Below are 19,574 nucleotides of genomic sequence, written 5' to 3' on the forward strand. Positions count from 1 at the left end.
TGTGGTTATAGAAATGCTCTATATCTGTGCTCCCCAGTTTGGTGGCAACTAGCCACATGTGGCTCTTGAGATCTTAAAATGTCACTGAGACTGAGTTATTAAATATTAAATTTAATTTTAATTAATTTAAATTGATATTGCCATATGTTGATACTGGCTAATGTATTAGTACAGCTCCAGCTTGTAAATATACATTAAGAAGCAGAAACCATATAAAGTTGAGTTAGATTAAGATCATGAAGACGATGCATGTAGATAGAGATGGGAAGAGATCAATAGACTGATTCTGGATATGCCAGTGATTAGAAGTTGGGGAAGAAGAAAGACCAGGCATGCTTAGCCAGATAGTAGAAAAACAGGAGACTGATTTCCTAGAATCCAAATGAAGAAGTGTTTCAATGAAGAGTGAGGTATTAGCTGAATGCTGCAATAGTTAAGCAGGAAGAAGACTTAAAAATTGAGTATTGATTGAGTCATCAAGAGTCCATTGATTGGTAACCTCAGAAAGTGCATTGGATGAAAACCTGCCTGGAGTGAGTGTACAAGAGGAAATTGGAAATTCTAATACATAAGCAATAGGAATGTAACAAAGAGCTCATTTTGTCTCAGAAGGTATACAGACAAAGGCAAGTAGAGGATGGTAATAGCAGGGAGGAGGTTTGGTATATTAAATTCGTCTAAATGTTAGCTAACAAAGCCTTGAGGAAGCAAGACATAGGGTAGGCAATTTTAATAGGGAAAAGGAAAAATTGGTGAAACACCTAGATCTGGGTGAGGAGACTCAGCTACTAAGGGCAGCATGAGAGTAATATCCTAATGGGAGGTGGGGGAGAAGTGAGCAAGAGTGATGTGAGAAAAGAGATTCTGAAGAATTTGCCTTGCCAAAAGTAAACTTTATTCAGGGCAAATCCTGCTAGGACTAATTATTTAATTTTCTAAACCATTTGAATTTTCTCCTCTTAAGATTACTCCAGTTCTCTGGAGGAACTAGAGATGCTTTTGAGTTAATAAGCAAACACTAGTAGAAAGATTATAAGAGAAACCATTAACTGCTTTCCTAGCACCTAGCCAAAGAACCACAGGAATTTGGGAATTTTGATTGGCAAAGGTTAGAGGAGGAGGGAATTTTAATTTGGGAATTTGTTACTAGAGTAGTAGAGCAAGGCCATACATGGACAAGGCTTGCTGGAGAGGTTTGGCATAAAGAAAGAAGCAAGGGAAGCTAGGAAACTTAGGAAGTCTATGAGGTCTAATAAGGTTGGGGAAGAAATGTAAGTGGAAGGCAGAAAATGGGTAGGGAGATAATTTTTTTAAAAGTATAATGCAAATTGTAACTTACAACTCGACTCATTTGTAATAGTTTGTATGATGATCAGACATAGTATTACAGTAAAGGAAATTGTTGGGATGGTGGTGTTGTCTGACTTTAAAAACTATAATTTCTTTTATCTTTTGAATATAAATACTGTATAGGGAGGTCAGTGTTGAAACATTTTAATTTTGCCCAGAGTTGACAGTATCTCCTCTTTTTTAAATGCCCACCTAGGATAAACTAACTACTGCCAAACGCTCTCTTTCATTTTTTGGCCTAATGAAACTTTAAGGTCATTTGTTTCTTGATTTCTTTTTGTCTGGATTATCCCATTAGTAGCAAAGTCATATAGATTCTATCTTAAAAATACTTTTTTCCCTCTGTATATGGATATTTCATAACATGATTTATTGCAAACTCTGTTGGTTCCTCTCGCCTCCAAAATAGCTTACATACCAGTGTTATCCTTCGAAAGCATCAGTTTCATCCTGCACTTGACTACCTAAAAACATAAAGATCTCTTATGATCTTTCAGAAGCAGACGTATTATTTATGATTTTCTATAATCTGGTTGAATGTACTCGTCCAGTCGTATTTCTTACCACTCTGCAACAATCTTACGTATAAACCTTCTTATAAGCTGTACGTATGGGATGATGTTTTTTAACATGTGCTTTTTCCACTACTCTTTCTCCTCAAAAAATGCTTTTTTCCCCTCATTGCTTGCCAAATTTACCCATTTTTCTGAATCCAGTTTAAATACCACCCCCTCCAAAATATATTTCTAAGTGTTGCATGCTTTATCAGTATCTCTCTTCAAAATTATTTGATACTTAAGGCATTTATTACATTTTAACTATATTATATTTTATCATTATCTTATTCTGTTTCCCATATGTTCTTTGCCCAACCAAAATATTGTTTTTTAAGAGAGCCATTCATTTCCTAGTATTTGTTTTAACCATTACTAAGCACATAATAGACTCTCAGTAAATAGTTATTGATTGAAATAATATTAACCAGTTTCAGAAAATAAAGGTTAGATAAGCGAGACAAAACACTACTCTTGATTTACTTAGGTATCTAAAAGTAAAAGACGTTCCTTTAAAAACTCAAATTCTGACTTTAAAATTTTATTTATTTATTTATTTTTAGAGAGAGGGAGAAGGGAGGGAGAAAAAGAGGGAGAGATATATCCATATGCAAGAGATACATCAATCCGTTGCCTTTTGAACAACCCCCAACTGGGGACCTGGTCCTCAACCCAGGCATGCACCCTGACCAGGAATTGAACTAGCAACCTATCAGTTTGCAGGATGACCCCCAACCTAGTGAGCTTCACTAGTCAGGGCTCAAACTCTTTCTTTTAAAAATATCTGGTTCTTCTATCAAATGAAATATAGGATACAAGTACAACTATTATGTTCTCAATTATTTGAATAAATGATACATAGAATTTACTAAAAGTAAAGCACAGTTTTTAGTGTAATGCTGTATCTATTTTTATACACACACACACATACACATATATATTATGTAAGGTGGCACACACAATGTACCATATGCAGTAAGGACTCACAAATATTTGTCAAATAGACTTGCTTATATATCTCTGAAAATCACTTAATTTACTGCTTTGAAGTTCTTATACCTATGCAGAATGAAATCTTCACTAGTTAGATTTGGCTATCTTAAAGTTCTAATTAAAAGTACAAGTAATATTCATAGCAGTTCTTTTAGCAGAGTTGGAAAGCTTAAGAGAATACTTGATACAGTCTTCAGAAGTTTATTTTGAATTAGAAAATGACAGTTGTATTATAAACAATTTCATCAACTTGTTAGTGATTTGGAAGGCTGAGTAAGAAGTTGGTTTCATATGTAACTATTTACATCAAAATAAATTCCAGGTAAATTAAAGATTTAAACATTATAAAAGACAAACATAAAATTACATGAAGAAGGCATATGTGAATATTTGTATACTTTTAAGAGGTGAAAATTTTTCTAAACATGACATCCAACCCAGAAGCCTTAATAGAATAATTTAATTGTATTAAAATTAAATATATCTGTATTACAGACAAAAAAAATAGACAAAAAAGCATCACCATAAAGTCAGAAGCCAATATGCGGAAAGATATTTACCATACATGCAACAGTTAATGTTTCAATTCCTCTAATTGAAAAAGAGCGTTTACAGTTCAGTAAGAAGAAATAATACTTGTTGAGTCAAGCAATTCAAAGAAAAGGAATATATATATAGTTAATAGATAATTAAAAAGGCAAAACATCGATGAAAAACACTGCAGATATTAAAATAGAGCTAAATAAATTTAAAAGGTTCTACAGTTGGTTAGAGCATCATTTCAATAAGCCAAGGTTGTGGGTTCAATCCACAGTCAGGGCACATCTGAGAATCAACCAGTGAATGCATAAATAAGTGGGACAACAAATCAATGTTTCTCTCTTCCTCTCCCCCTTCCTATCTCTCTAAAACCAACAAATAAAAATAAAATAAGAGGTGCTACATATACTAAAAGTCATACATATATTAAAAATTTGATACCAAATAAAAATACACATGAAAACATATCAATTTTTTAAATGCAAAAAAATTTTGTTTACTTCTCAGAATGGCAAACATTCAGAAGATTGATAACACCCATTCTTAGAAAGGTAATGGGGTAATAGTTCTATTGGTAATAACAGTGAAACTTGGTATAGTCTTTTAGAGCTTTATTTTAGTGGCATGGAAAGATGCTCATATGTATTGTAAAATGGAAGAGAAAGCTCAAAAGCATTAGAGTATGTAATATACATTGAAAAATATATGTGGGACTAGCATACAGTTAATACCAATTTTCTCTGAATAGAATTGGGGAGGGGGTAATTTATATGTTACCTATTGCTATAATTTAGAATTAAAATCTATCTTTGCAATAAGAAAAAAAGATATTTTTAAAAGGCAATACATAATTTCTTTTTACAGGAGATTATATGCTTGATGCAAAGCCAAAAGAAATTTCAGAAATTCAACGTTTAAACTATGAGCAGGTAATAGAAACAATTTTTATTATAATATGTAATTTTTAACTTAAGGATGTATTCATTGGTCTCTATCAGTGGCCAGTCTCTGTTTTATACAAATATACTTGTATATGCTATATAAAATGAAACATAGATATTATTTTACAGGCCTATGTAGACTGATAACCATTTTTTTTTTTTGCAAAATTGACTTTCAAGTGATTTTTGTCATTGATTCATCTTACATCATTTAAAAAACTATTTTATGATTAAGTTATATAGGAAAAATTTGAATAAATGAGGTCTAAGATATGTCATTAGGATAATTAGGACCCTGCTGTTTCATATTTTCAATGTGTTCCTATTTCTTAGCATGTTCTTTACTCTGTTCTGTAATATAGGAGTGGTCACTAGGTTCAAAATTATTGGAGCTGGGAGAAAGCAAGCAGAGCTTCCTTTTTTTCAGTATTCTTCCTTTGTCTGACAGTAGAAGCCCAGAAGGAATCAGTTTCTTACAGTAGAAGGAAGGAGGCATGAGCCAGGGCAAAAATAGATATCATATAAAGTGTATTTACTTTCAAAGTTTTTTAATGTACTTTCACTAATGTCAGATTGGCAAACAGCAAGCAAAATTCATTTCATTATCACAGAATTTGTTGAATTTGGATGTTTAGATAATCTGGTTCTAAAAGAATTGAAAAGCCAACAGGTTGTATTGCATCATTGTATAAGGCTGGAAATCAGTAGCTAAAGCCAAGTATGCTGTCATTTAAATCCTATTGAAATTCATAGCTTAAAACAATGATTTCTAAATTTTTTTTTTCAATATAAACCCCTTTGAAAGGAAATCTTATGCTAACTTCTAATATATAAAACCAGTAAATGATATTTATAAGTATAAAGTCATATGGTTCAGTTTATATTAGTTATTTAACATATTCATGTCATTTCTTATTGAAATCAGTGAGACTTTTGATAAATACAAAACCTTGAAATTAGGAATCACAGATGATAGCTAGAGTTTCCACTCAACCTCAAAATTCATTTTACTTCTGTTGCACAGTCTTGAGAAAATCTTGGTTAATGAATGTTTGCAAAATGATATCAGCATTTTGTTTGCTTCATGTCCATCTTTCAATCTCAGGATATACTTCATTAAGGTGATAGATTCTTGGAAAAAGACTGGAAGTAGTTTTGTTTAAAAATTGAAAAGAACACTATCTAACAACTCTTGTATTTCCTGTAAACATGTCAAACAAAAAAATACCCTGCATTTAAAATAAGCTCTAAAACTATTTATAAGGTATTTTGATTGTATTATCATTACCTTTGAGTGTAGTGTATATCATGCTGATATGGCTGAGTATAAGCTGGTATTTAATATTCTACAAGTACAATGTAATAATGTTCTTTTTTGTGTAATTTTATGTGATCAGAAATGTTTAAGCCTAAATTTTAGGAAGACCTGTGAAGAGCCATAACCTTCCTAATTAAAACCTCTTTACCAGAAGTTGTAATATCAACAAAGAGCATATTTTCCCAGTTTTGCTAAATGATATATACCATGACAACACCAGAAAACATTGAATTTGTGTGTGTGTGTGTTTATGACAGGTTTTTATTTATTTTTAATCCTTTTTATTGAATTTATTGGAGTGATACTGGTTAACAAAATTACACAGGTTTCAGGTGGACGATTCCACAACACATCATCTGTACACAGTATTGTGTGTTCACCACCCCAAGTCAGGTCTCCCTCCATCACCATTTATCCCCCCCTACCCACCTCCACCTTCTCCCACTCCTCCTCCCCTTGACAACCGCCACACTGCTGTCCATGTCCTTGAGTTCTTTCTTTTTAGCACAGTCCCTCCTCTGTACCCCACAGCTGTCAGCCTGCTCTCTGTCTATGAGACTATCCCTATATGACAGGTTTTTAAGTGACTACAAATATATTTTTAATATATTTTATATTTAAATTTAAAATATTTTGCTATTTAGAAGTACCTTTGGGGAAAATTCCAAGAAACATTTTAACCACTGGCTTAAAGGAGCCTAGAATAATTCTTGTGATGTAAGCTCCTAGAATCTACATAACTTGAATTTAGGGAAAATATGACAAAATATTTACTCTTTTAAATTCTTTGTTTATAAGTGTTTTTATCACTTAATCTTTATGGATTAATTATAGAGTTTATCAAATGGTATCAATTTATTTATTTTAGTACTATATAATCTGTAACAAAATATGGAAGATAATATAAAGGTGTAAATGTGAGCCTATTAGCTATTCAAAATTATACTTACCCTAATGGAAATTTGGTGACTGGCAACCTTGAATTTAACAAACATACAAGAAAAAATCAGTAGTAGTAGAAATACAGTCCTATATATTGCTCACTATAGTTACTATTTTCTAAGATGCATCATTGCTGTGGCTTTAAGCAAAGTTTTAAAATACTGAAGGAAAAAATGTGAACTGATTTTTTTAAGGGTTCAGCTTTTGGTGAGATTGAGAAAATACAGTTGACCCTTGAACAATTTAGAGGTTAGGGTCACTGAAATGCCGCACAAAGAATTACATATAACTTTTTACTCTCCCAGAACTTAGCTGTGAATAGCCTACTGTTGACTCAAAGCCTTACCAATAACATAAACAGCCAGTTAGCATATATTTTTGTGTCTCTTATGAGGGGAGACCCCCAAAAAACCAGAATTATCATCTGGAGGACGGCCCCCTTGTAAGACAGGCTTCCCATGCTAGGTGAATGTTCTGGTCAGTGTACCTGTTGAGTACACTGACCAGTTTTGAGAGGATGCATTCAGCCTCAGTGAAATTTTTTTGACGACTTTTTCAACATGTTTGCCCATTTCATGATGGGTGATTTACAGCACACCTGCCCACACTGTGCTGAGTGTTCAGCAGTTTTTGACCCAAAACATCATCACTCCTGAGCCCCACCCTCCTTATTCACCCAGTCTCTCCCTAAGTGACTTTTCTTTTTGTTTCCCTGGATGAAAACAGCCCTCAAAGGCAGACATTTTGCCAGTGTGGAAGAGATGAAATTAAAAAATGGTGGAAGCACTGGAAGGCATCTAAATCAACATGTTTACCCTGGCTGGTGTAGCTCAGTGGACTGAATGCCAAACTGTGATCTGAAAGATTGCTGGTTCAATTCCCAGTCAGGGTACCTGCCTGGGTTGCGGGCCAGGTCCCCCTATTGGGGGACATGTGAAAGGCAACCGATGTTTGTCTCACACATCAATCTTTCTCCCTCTTATTCTCTTTTTCTCACTCTATAAATAAATAAATAAATAAATAAATAAATAAATAAATAAAATCTTTAAAAAAAATTTACATGTTCAGTTTTGAAGGTGGAAGAAACATCTCTATAGGTGTATTGCATCAAATGGAGAGTATTTGAAGGTGACTAAAGTTTAAACATGTAAGAATAAATACACAATTTTTTATAAATAGATTTTGTTTTTTTCTGGGTCCCCCCTCATATACATTAGGTACTGTATTCTTATAATGAAATAAGCAAGAGAAAAGAACATATTAAGAAAATCATACGGAAACTACTATAATATTGAATGTCAACTATAATTAAAAAATAATAAAATAAAATCATAAGGAAGACAAAATGTGTTTGTAGCATTTACTGGAAAAGATCTGTATATGAATAGATGTGTGTAATTTAATTCCATGTTACTGCTCAAGGGTCAGTTTTATTATTTTAGGGAAACATAGTCATTAGAAAGAGGTGAAACTGATGAAAGCCAGACTATATAATGTTATCCTGTTTTAAGTTCCCCATTCATAAATTTTAAATATTTGAATAATTTCTGTTTTCAGTCTGTCCATTCTTTTAGAATAGAATTTTATCGTTTGGTAAAACAGAACTTTGTTCTTATGACATAAATTTGTCTTTTTCATATTTCAGAGAAAGTCCTGAGCTTTAATATAGAAGGATTTATTCCATGTTCACCCTTTCTGCTATAAACTCTCCAAGAGGCTATAGTCTACTCTTATTTTATGTCTTAAATATTTATCACAGTGTCTGATTAACAGTAGGGATTCATAAAGTTTTATTAAATTTTATATATTGGCTTCTATTTGTTCCATCAAATATATCCTTTATAAGTATGTCCATATTTAATGTATTAAAATTTAGAAAAACATATTTAAAAATAATAATTATTACAGAGTCATGTGACCATATTTATTGAGAAAACTGATGTGAATAGAAAGACTCCTTATGTGATCCAGCCTCACTCTCAGACTTCATCTCCCACCTCTTTCCAATTCATTTATTATGTTCTAGCCATGCTGGACTCCTTGCTGTTTCATGGGCACAGTACTGAACTCACTTCTGCATCAGAATTTTCACACTAGTGTCCACTTTGTCTGGAATACCTTTTTCCCAGAGCTTCCCAAGGTTCAGTATTTTACTTGGTCACTATTTAAGTGTCATTTGAAAATGTTCCTTCTCCTCTTTTTAAAGCAATTTGTTTACAAAAATTTATTAAAAAGTACAGAGTTTCCATCTACCTCCTATCCCCCAATATATATACACAACCTCCCCCACTATCAACATCACAATGGTACATTTTTTAAAAATATATTTTATTGATTATGCTATTATAGTTGTCCCATTTCTCCCCTTCACTCCCCTCCACCCTGTACACCCACTCCCCCCTTTAGTTCATGTCCATGTGTCATGCTTATTAAGTTCTTCAGCTTCTACATTTCTCATACTATTCTTACCCTCCCCCTTTCTATTTCCTACCTACAATCTATACTACTTATTCTCTGTACCTTTTCCCCCTCTCTCCTCCTCCCACTCCCCTGTTGCTAACCCTCCATGTGATCTCCATTTCTGTGGTTCTGTTCCTGTTCTAGTTGTTTGCTTAGTTTGTTTTTGTTTTAGGTGTGGTTGTTAATAATTGTGAGTTTGCTGTCACTTTACTATACGTGTTTTTTTTTTAATCTTCTTTTCTTAGATAAGTCCCTTTAACATTTCATAAAATAAGAGCTTGGTGATGATGAACTCCTTTAACTTGACCTTATCTGAGAAGCACTTTATCTGCCCTTCCATTCTAAATGAGAGCTTTGCTGGATAGAGTAATCTGGGATATAGGTCCTTGTCTTTCATGACTTGAAAGACTTCTTTCCAGCCCCTTCTTGCCTGTAAGGTCTCTTTGGAGAAATCAGCTGACAGCCTCATGGGAACTCCTTTGTAGGTGACTGTCCCCTTATCTCTTGCTGCTTCTAGGATTCTCTCTTTCATTTTTACCTTGGCTAATGTAATTATGATGTGCCTTGGGGTGTTTCTTCTTGGGTCCAACTTCTTTGGGATTCTCTGAGCTTCCTGGACTTCCTGGAAGTCTATTTCCTTTGCCAGAATGGGGAAGTTCTCTTTTATTATTTGTTCAAATACGTTTCAAATACATTCAAATACATCTGTTCAAATCTGTTGCTCTACCTCTTCCCCTTCTGGTACCCCTATAATTCAGATGTTGGAATGTTTAAAGATGTCCTGGAGGTTCCTAAGCTTCTCGTTTTTTTTGAATTCTTATTTCTCCATTCTTTCCTGTTTGGTTGGTTGTTTCTTCCTTCTGGTCCACTGGATTGTTTTGAGTCCTAGTTTCCTTCCCATCATTATTGATTCTCTGTGCATTTTCCTTAATTTCTTTTATGGTAACCTGCATTTTTTATCTAATTTGTGACCAAAATCAACCAATTCTGTGAGCTTCCTGATTACCAGTGTTTTGAACTGTGCATCTGATAGGTTAGCTATCTCTTGGTCACTCAAAAGGACGAGTTTGGGGCACTGATTTGTTCTGTTTGAGCCATTTTTTTTGGTGGGGGGTCTGGTCACTCCTGTTATGGTGAGGGGCGAAGCCTTAGGTGTTCACTAGGGCTGGGCACCCCAGGCGCTAGATTGTGATGTTGTATGTGAGGGCGGGGTCGAGAGGGAACAATGGTGGTAGCTCTGTTCTCCTTGGGACCTCAGCCCCTTCCCTGGGATCCTTGGTTCCAGGCTCTGCCCTGCTCCACAATTGCTGCCTCACTGGGTCTGCCAGCTGCTGCTTGCATACTCAGGGTCCACCCACTGCGATCTTGCGCGCCCCAGATGCCTTACACTCTCCCAGTTGCTTTATGTGCCCAATTCTCCCTGTTCTCCACTCCGCAACCCGCTCCTGGCTACTTGTCTCCGCCCCCATTACCGGTCTGGATGTACAGGTCTATTTCAACTTCTTGGCTGTCCGACTTCCATTCAGCTAAATTTTCTGTCAGTTCTGGGTGTTATTTTGCCTCTAAATTGTTGTTGTTCCAATCTTGGTTGTGTGTGGAGGTACGGTGCGTCCACCTATGCCTCCATCTTGCTGGAAGTGGTACACTTTTTATAATTGATAAACCTACATTGACATATAATTAACACCCAAAGTCCATAGTTTATGTCAGGGTTCATTTTTGGTGTTGTATACTCTATGAGTTTGACAAATATATCCACCATTATAGTATCATACAGAATACTTTTACTGCCCTAAAAATCCCCTGTGCTCTGCCTGCATATCCCTCCCTCCTCCTAACCTCTAGGAACCACTGGTTTTCACTGTCTGCATTGTTTTATCTTTCCCACATTGTCATTTGGAATCATACAGCATGTAGCCATTTCGTATTGGCTTCTTTCACTTAATAATAATATACATTTAAATTTCTTCCATGTCACCCTGGCTGTGGCCTGCAAATGGAAACGTCACAGTTTGATTCCCAATCAGGGCACATGCCTGGGTTGCGGGCCAGGTCCCCAGTGTGAGAGGCAGCTAATCGATGGTTCTCTCACACATAGATGTTTCTCTCCCTCTCCTTCTCCCTCCCTTCCCTCTCTCTAAAAAAAATAAATATAAAAAAAATGTCCTCCATGTCTTAATAGCTCATTTCTTTTTCTTTTTTTGTGTGTGGTTAAAAAAGATAAAATTTAGTATCTTAATTGTTTTTAAACATAAAATTCAGTAGTGTTAACTGTATTTACATTGTTCCATAACAGACCTCTAGAAAACTTTTATCTTTTAAAACTGAAACTATGTACCTGTCAAATGATTTCCCAGCTCTCCCTCTAGGCCCTGACAACCATCATTCTACTTTCTGTTTCCATGATCTTGACTGCTCTAGGTATTTCATATAAGTGGAATAATGCAGTATTTGTCCTTTTGCAATGATTATTTTATTCAGCATAATGTCTTCAAGTTTCATCCATGTTGTAGCATGTAATAGAATTTTCTTTTTTTCAGGGCTGGATAATACTCCATTGTATGTATATACCACATTTTCTTTATTTATATTACAATAGACATGTAGGCTGTTTCTGCCTCTTCGCTATTTTGAATAATGCTGCAGTGAACATGGGTGTACAATCTCCAAGACGCTGTTTTCAGTTCTTTTGGATATATACGTACATGTCGGAGAGGCCTTTCTCTTTGACAAGTAACTTTTGTCTTTCAGCTTCCTGGTCTAAAAATCAGTCCCTCACCCCTGTCATTCTGTACATTTTTATCCTGCTCAATTTGTCTTACTAATACTTGACATTATATTATATATTTATATATGTGTCTCTCACAGTAGAATGTTAGTTGCATGAGATCAGGAACTTTTTCTATTTTATTCACTATTATATATTTAGAACTAAAATTACTGTCTTGCATATAGTAGATACTTAAAAATAATAACTAGTGAAATAAAAAAAGGATGAATAAATTAGATAAAATGGAAAATTAGAAGCAAATGTACTTGCATTTAAATATCTTTTTTGTTGTTTCATTTTCCTTATCTTTACCCTTTACTTTTCTGTTTTCAGAATATGAGTGATGCTATGGCAATCTTGCACAAACTTCAGACAGGCTTGGATGTAAATGTAAAATTCACTGGTGTTCGAGTGTTTGAATATACACCAGAATGCATAGTATTTGATCTTCTTGATATTCCTTTGTACCATGGGTGGTTAGTGGACCCTCAGGTAAGTAAAAAATTTTAAACTATGTAAACACAAATTTAGTAAAATGCTACTAATGTGGCATATTAAATCTAGATTTATATTTTCTGATACTTACATTTTTGTATTTTTACCTGGAGCCAAATTGAGAGGTTAAGGGAAGAGCCCTCCAGACTGCTAAACCTGCCGAAGCCCAGGACTTCTGATTGTAACTTCAGGGAGTTAGGAGTCAACTACAAAATTGAGTCCACATCCTCCCACTTATTGTCTGTATTTTTTTATTATAGTGATCCTAGTAGGTGTAAAATTGTATCTCATTGTGGATTTGTTTGTATTTCTCTGATGACTAATGATGTCGAACATTTTTTCATATGCTTATTGGTCATTTGTATGTTTTCTTGGAAAAATGTCTGCAGATCCCTTCCAATTTTTAATTGGTCTGTTTGTCTTTTTGTTACTGAGTTACGGGAGTTCTTTATATGAGGGGGGACCCAAAAAAACCCAAAATTTATTTATGAAAATTTTTTTGTTTATTCTTACATGTTTAAACTTTAGTCACCTTCAAAGTACTCTCCATTTGATGCAATACACCTATCAAGACTCTTTTTCCACTGCTCAAATCAGTTTTTGAACTCATCAATTTTGTTGCCCTTTATTGCTTCTATCATTTTTTGTTTCAACTCTTCTACATCAGCAAAATATTTCCCTTTGAGGGCTGTTTCATATAGGGAAACAAAAAAAAAGCCATTCAGGTCAAAATTGGGTGAATAAGGAGTGTGGGGCTCAAGGGTCATGACATTTTTTATCAAAAACTATGAACACTCAGTGCAGTGTGGGTAGGTGTGCTGGTAAATCACCCATCATGAAATGGGCAAATGCATTGAAAGAGTCTTCAAAAAAAATTCACTGAGGCCAAATGCAGCCTCTCAAAATACCAGCTGGTACACTGATACAGATGGGTTTCTGAAACACTCACCTAATATGGGAAGTCTTTACTACAAGGGGCTCTTTCTCCAGAAGATAATTCTGTGGTTTGTTTTGGGGGATCCCCCTTGTATGTCTACATATGTGTCTTCTCAGATACATGATTTGCAGATTTTTCTCCCAATCTGTGAGCTGTCTTTTCACTTTATGATATCTTTTAAAGAACAAAGTTTTTAATTTTAGTGAAGTCCGGTTTATCTGTTTTTTTTTTCTTCTGTTGATTATGTTTTTGGTGTCCTACCTAAGAAGACTGCCTAACCCAAAGTCACAAGGATTTACTCCTATATCTTCTTCTATAATTTTGTAGTTTTAGTTCTTAGGTTCAGGTATATGATCCATTGTGAGCTGATTTTTTGTATATGGCTAGAGGAAACGATCCAACTTTATTCTTTTGCCATGGGTGTTTACTTGTCCTAGCGCCATTTGTTAACAAGATTATTCTTTCGCCCCATGAAAGGCGAAATAAACCCTTTCAGTGAGTGATCTTTGTAAAATAAACCCTCTCCTTTATCCCTATTCCCTCCTTCTTTACTTAAAAGTCCCCAGTAAAACTAAAACAAGATGCAAAATCCTTATTAGAGTTTTTATGGCAAGGCTGCATCATCTAGACTTTGTTTATCTGTCCAGATTTACCTCATGTTAATCTCCCCCTGCTTTACTACATCCAGCAATACTGCCTTTATGTTTTTCAGGCATCTCAAGCTCATTCCTTTCTCGATTTTTGTGCTACCTATATCCCCAGTGTGGAACATTGTTTTCCTATCCCAACACATTGTTCTCCCAGATCTTCACATTTCTAGTTCCTCATTACTCAGCCCTTAGGTCACATATCACATTGTTAGAAAAATCTTCCTTGACCAGCTTGTAGAAATTAGTCACCCTCCATTTTCCTGGTCATTTCTTTTCCTATGACCCTATTTGATATTCTTTACCACTTATTTGGAATTATTGTTTATTTCTTTATTGACTGACTGTCATTGCCCACCGGAATGTTTGTTTTATGAGGGCTGGGCTCTTATTTCTCATTGTTTAGAAAAGTGCCTGGCACACAGGAGGTTCTCAATAATATTGACTGATGGAATGAAGCGTACATGCAAGCAAGCATGCCCCAACTACAAAGAAGGAGAGATCATAATAGCAAGGACTTGACTGTTTTTTTTTATTCCTATCCATTGGTTATAGCAACTGGTATTCTGGGCAATGAAGGGATGTTTTATTATAAGCAGGGTATCTGTCTCTGTATTGACATTCTGTCTCTGAGAATATCACTGAAAAGTCTAATGCCCAACATTTTATACATCCAAGGTGAGCCACATTGGGTCCCAGAATATGATAATGCCAGGTAGCCTAGATTCTTGAGAATGAACTAATGGCCTGAGGAACTTAAGCCTAAATTCTTAAAAATTGGATTTAGGTCATCCCTCTCTGACAACAGCAGAAATGATATATTTAGCATGCTGAAAGAAGACAAATGCTAAACTATAATCCTATTCTTTAAAAAATTATCTTGCAAGAATGGAGGAAAATTAGGTTATTTTTTAGATTAATTAAACTAAGATAGTTTCCTACCAGTAGATCATCATTAACAGAAATTCTAAACAAAGATTTTTGAGAAGGAAAGTAATCCCAGATAAAAGGGAGAAAGAATGGAGAAAAATAACATGATAAATACATGGATAAATATAAATGTTGACTGTATCAGATAACATCATATTTTGGGGTTTATATAAAGAACATTAGCATATGTAAAAAAACATGAGTTTGAAGGAAAGTAAAGTATATTGAGAGCCTATAATTAATTGTTCAAGGAGAGGGTATTAACTTCTTAGTTATAGTAGGAGCAGTTGTTATAGTTTCTATAACTTCTCTGTCCAATATAATAACCAAGTTGGAGCTATTTAAATTGAATTAAGAATTTAGCTCCTGAGTTGCACTAGACACATTTCAGTTGCTCAGTGGCCAGTGAATATTTTATTAGGCAACACAGATTTGGAATATTTCCATTATTACAGAATGTGCTGTTGGATAATACTCTTTTAGAGTAACCATGAAATGAATAGAAAGCATAGTGGGTAACTTCTATATTAGTAGAAGATGGGGAAATTAATCAATCCAAAAAGAAGGAAGAAAAGAGAGGTAAATGAATGTTGAATTGTTGGAAAGAGAATGGTAAATTTAATAACTCCAAATATATGAATAATTACAGTAAGTGTAAATAGAACTAAATGCTGTAGTTAAAAGACAGTGATTCTGAGGATGGATTAAGGTATAGATGGTCTGTCCAGAAAGTATCCATCCATGTAATATGAAAAAGAGATTTTTATTGAAGAAGATACAAGAAAAATCATACATAGGACAATGATGCCTCAGTCCCCTTCAAAGTAGGCACCTTGGGACCTCACACAGTTCTCCCAATTGCTATCAGCTACCCGTGGTATTTTCCTGAATCTCATCAATGGTCTAAAATCTCTTCCTTTTCAAAGGTGATTTTGGTTTTGGGAAAAGCCAGAAGTCACAGGACACCAATTCTGGGCTGTAGGGGTGCTGAGTTACCTGTATGATTTGATGTTTCGCAAAAAATTCTGCATAAGACATGATGCATGAGCACATGCGTTTTGATGAAGGTGCCATCACCAGTTGCCCATACCTGCAGCCTCCTGAAGCATCCAAATAGTTTTCGTAGTGTAACATAAAAGCTGAATGCAAAATTTGGTGAAGATTCACTGCTCTACTCATTCAGTCATTTTGAATGAAATGGCCACACAGTACATATGCTCACTCAATGGCATCTAACACCCCCACTGACTAGTACAGTGACATAGGGGTCACTGTTCACACTTGTGCATTCTAGTCCACTCTCCTTGGCTGCCAGGTTAAATCGATGTCGTGCAAACCATTCTCATTATATTAACAATGGGTGTAGTTTTTCTGGACAGACCTCATATATATATATACATTTGCAGAGACATATATAAAACAATATGAAGTTAGAAAGTTTGCAAGTAAAAAGAGGAAAAAAAGAGAGATTCCATATAATTGTTCATCAAAAGAAAGCTGGTATACCTATAGGAATTTAAGAAAGAATAGATTTAAACTTTAAGTCAAAAAACATGATTAATGATAGATTGTTAAATATGCTGAAAAGATATAATCATTTAAAATTTGTTTGTGCCTGGAGATACCTGGAAAGTAAAAACCTTGGTTGACTTCATTCCTTGGACGCATGGGAACTGTTGCAAAGAGTAAAGGTCAGTTTTTGACAATGAAAAATAAAATTTGTACACATCAAATAACATAACCTTAAAGAACATAAAGCAAAATTCAATAGAATTATTAGAAGAAATAGATTATCATACTAGAAGATTTTAATATACCTTTCTTTGTAATTGTTAGAAGCAGGAAAGAAAACCTAGCATATATACATCCTTTTAAAAAATTTAATAAACTTTAAAATTTTTGAATAATTTCAGAAATAGGAAGGTTGCAAAGATTACAGAAAGTTCCTATGTACTTTTTACCCACTTTCTCCAAATCTTATGTAACCATGGTACATGTGTCAAAACTTAGAAATTTAATATTAGTATATTACTATTAAATATATTATGGTATTTTACATTTTGCCAATATTACACTAATTTTTTTTTTTGTTTTTCTAGAATCCAATCCAAGATAGACATTGCATTTTATCATTCTATCTTCCTACCCGCCTCCTGTCCATGATATTTTTTCAGTCTTTTATGTTTTTCATAAACCTGATTATACATTCTCTTTACACACATAAAAATTCAGATTTCAAGCTTGAGTTTATATAGATGTCATTTCTCTCTAAAGTAAATTATAGTTTCAATACAACCGCAAACAAAATCCCAGCAGATTTGTGGGAGTAGTTATGGAATGTGAAAAGTGGATTCTACACTTTACATAGTAATGTGAAGAGCTAGGAATAGAAGCCAAGATATTGTTGAAGCAGAATAAGTAGGGACAACTTGCATTTTCAGATACAAAATATTTTAAACATTGTAATTAAGAATTAGACCAATGAAGGAGAATAGAGAGGCCAAAAAGACTGAATATATAGACAGAAATAGGTCACTGTAGAGTAACGAGGCAAAGGCAGTCATTTCAATAAAGTGTGCTAAGATAATTAGATATGTAATTATTTAGCCATTTATATAGCCAATTCAAATTTCTAATTAGACAGCCAATTAGAAATAAGTGAAATTTTACCGCAAATCACACCATGAAATTCTGTTCCATGCACATTTATGTTTAATTGTAAAAGATAAAAATGCATTAGTTTGAAAATGTTTTTAACCTTAATAATAGGAAGAAATTCCTAAAACAATATACAAATACATTAACTATGAAGAATATTGGTAGAACATAACTACATTAAAATTGAGAACTTGTATTTGTCTAAAATTCCAAAGAGAATGTAAAAGTAAGCCACAGAGTAGATGACTGCAACTTATATAAATGAATAAATGTTTAATAATCAGAAGGCATAAAAAGCTGCTACAAGTAATTTTTTAAACTATAGACCACCCAGTAAAAAAGGAATAATGACTTGATCAGGCATTTTACATAAATGGTTATACAATGGCCAGTGAACTTATGAACTAGTCATCAGGGACATGCAAATTAAAAGCAAAATGAGATAGCACTATATGCTCATCAGAATGGCTAACATTTAAAAGTCTGACAGTACTAAATTTTGGAGAAGGTACACAGTCGAAAATTCTTATTCCTTGCTAAAGAGAATATAAATTGGCTGTCTACTTTGGAAAGCAGCTTGGAACTATCAAGTAAAGTTGAGGATAAGCATATCCTCAGACTCGGAAATTTGACAAGGCATATTCCCTAGAGCAGCGGTCTGTAACCTTTTTGGCACCATTGACTGGTTTTGTGGAATACAATTTGTCCATGGACCAAGGTGGTGGGGGAGACAAGAGACAGAGCTCAGGCACTAATTTGAATGAAGCTTTGCTCACTTGCTGCTCACCACCTGCTGTGTGGTCTAGTTTCTAACAGGTCACGGACTCGTACAGGTCCATGGCCCAGCTGTTGGAGACACCTGCCCTAGATAAATTCTTGATATGGGTAACAGGATAAGTGTATAAGAATGTACATGGCACTGTTATTTGTCATAGCCCAACTGAAAACAATTTACCCATCCAAAGATGAATGAGTAAATATATTACATGGTCAAGAGGACAGCATAGGTAAACATGACTCACCTCTTTGCACAACCACATCAAAGTTACAACTAAACTATAGAACAACCATCACTCAGAACTGTCAGAAATCGAGTTGAATGGAATTCTGACAACTACAATAGGAGGTGCAGGTGTGGGACAGACTGGTCCCACATCCACTTGTGGTGGATAAAAACTCATCAAGGGGATAGAATATTCAGAATAAAATGGAATGGCACCCAGTAGATAACTTAGAAATACATCTCAAAAGAGAGATCAAAGTATCAGGTCCTCAAAAAGTGGTTTATGAGAATAACCAAATGAACACCAGCTAGACAGAAGCCTTATAACCACGGACAAATGAAAGAAACCACTTCACCACAATGTGATTTGTAAGGAATATGGAGAAGGTGTGAGAGGACTGGCTGGGCTCCCATGAGTGGCAGCTGAAGTTCTAGACGGATATTTCAGAGGTCAAGGAGTTCCCCCTGAGAAGTCAGGGGTCTAAAACCCAAGATGGGCTCCCTAGTCCACAGCACCACAGCCGAAAAGGAACCCAGGCAACATCCAGCTATGAAGAGCAGCAGGATTTCTGTCTGCCAGAGCAAGATGACTGGAGACACACAGGGCCTTTTAAAGAGCCAATGCACAAAATTTCATTTGCAGCCACTTACCCTGGTTTCCAGCAGAGGAAGGGAAGAGTGGACCAGAGACATCTGGAGCTGGTGGTTCTGGGGTACTCTACCAAGATCCCTGTGCTGAGTCATTCCCCATACTGCAGAAGCCATCTTTCTCAGGCAAAGCACTCTTCTCCAAGTGGCATCAGCCTGAGAGGAAGCAATAGCCCTGGCACATCCTCTGGTTCTTAAGCCAGACTGCTGATCAAAGCTTAATTAAATTAACAACTGAGCCACTTATCAGCTGATTAGTTTAACATCTAAGATAGAAATACAAAGAAGCAGCCAAAACAAGACACACAGACCCCAAATGAAAGAGCAAGAGAATTATCCAGAAGAACAAGATGAAATGGAAGGAAGCAATTTATCAGATAGAGAGTTT

The 19,574-nt window shown here is 34.9% G+C and overlaps 1 protein-coding gene across 1 annotated transcript in view; it reads left to right on the forward strand.

The window, feature by feature from the left end:
- MINDY2 (MINDY lysine 48 deubiquitinase 2) overlaps positions 1 to 19,574 on the forward strand; it is an 83,638-nt gene that overhangs the window by 17,438 nt on the left and 46,626 nt on the right. Inside the window, exons 3-4 of the mRNA XM_045822134.1 lie at positions 4,302 to 4,366; positions 12,202 to 12,360. Of these exons, the coding sequence (XP_045678090.1) occupies positions 4,302 to 4,366; positions 12,202 to 12,360 (224 nt within the window). The remainder of the gene's footprint in view (positions 1 to 4,301; positions 4,367 to 12,201; positions 12,361 to 19,574) is intronic.

This window comes from Phyllostomus hastatus, unplaced genomic scaffold (genome assembly GCF_019186645.2).
Source record: "Phyllostomus hastatus isolate PE091 unplaced genomic scaffold, TTU_PhHast_1.1 phas_scaffold_501, whole genome shotgun sequence".
In the NCBI taxonomy this organism is placed as follows: Eukaryota; Metazoa; Chordata; class Mammalia; order Chiroptera; family Phyllostomidae; genus Phyllostomus; species Phyllostomus hastatus.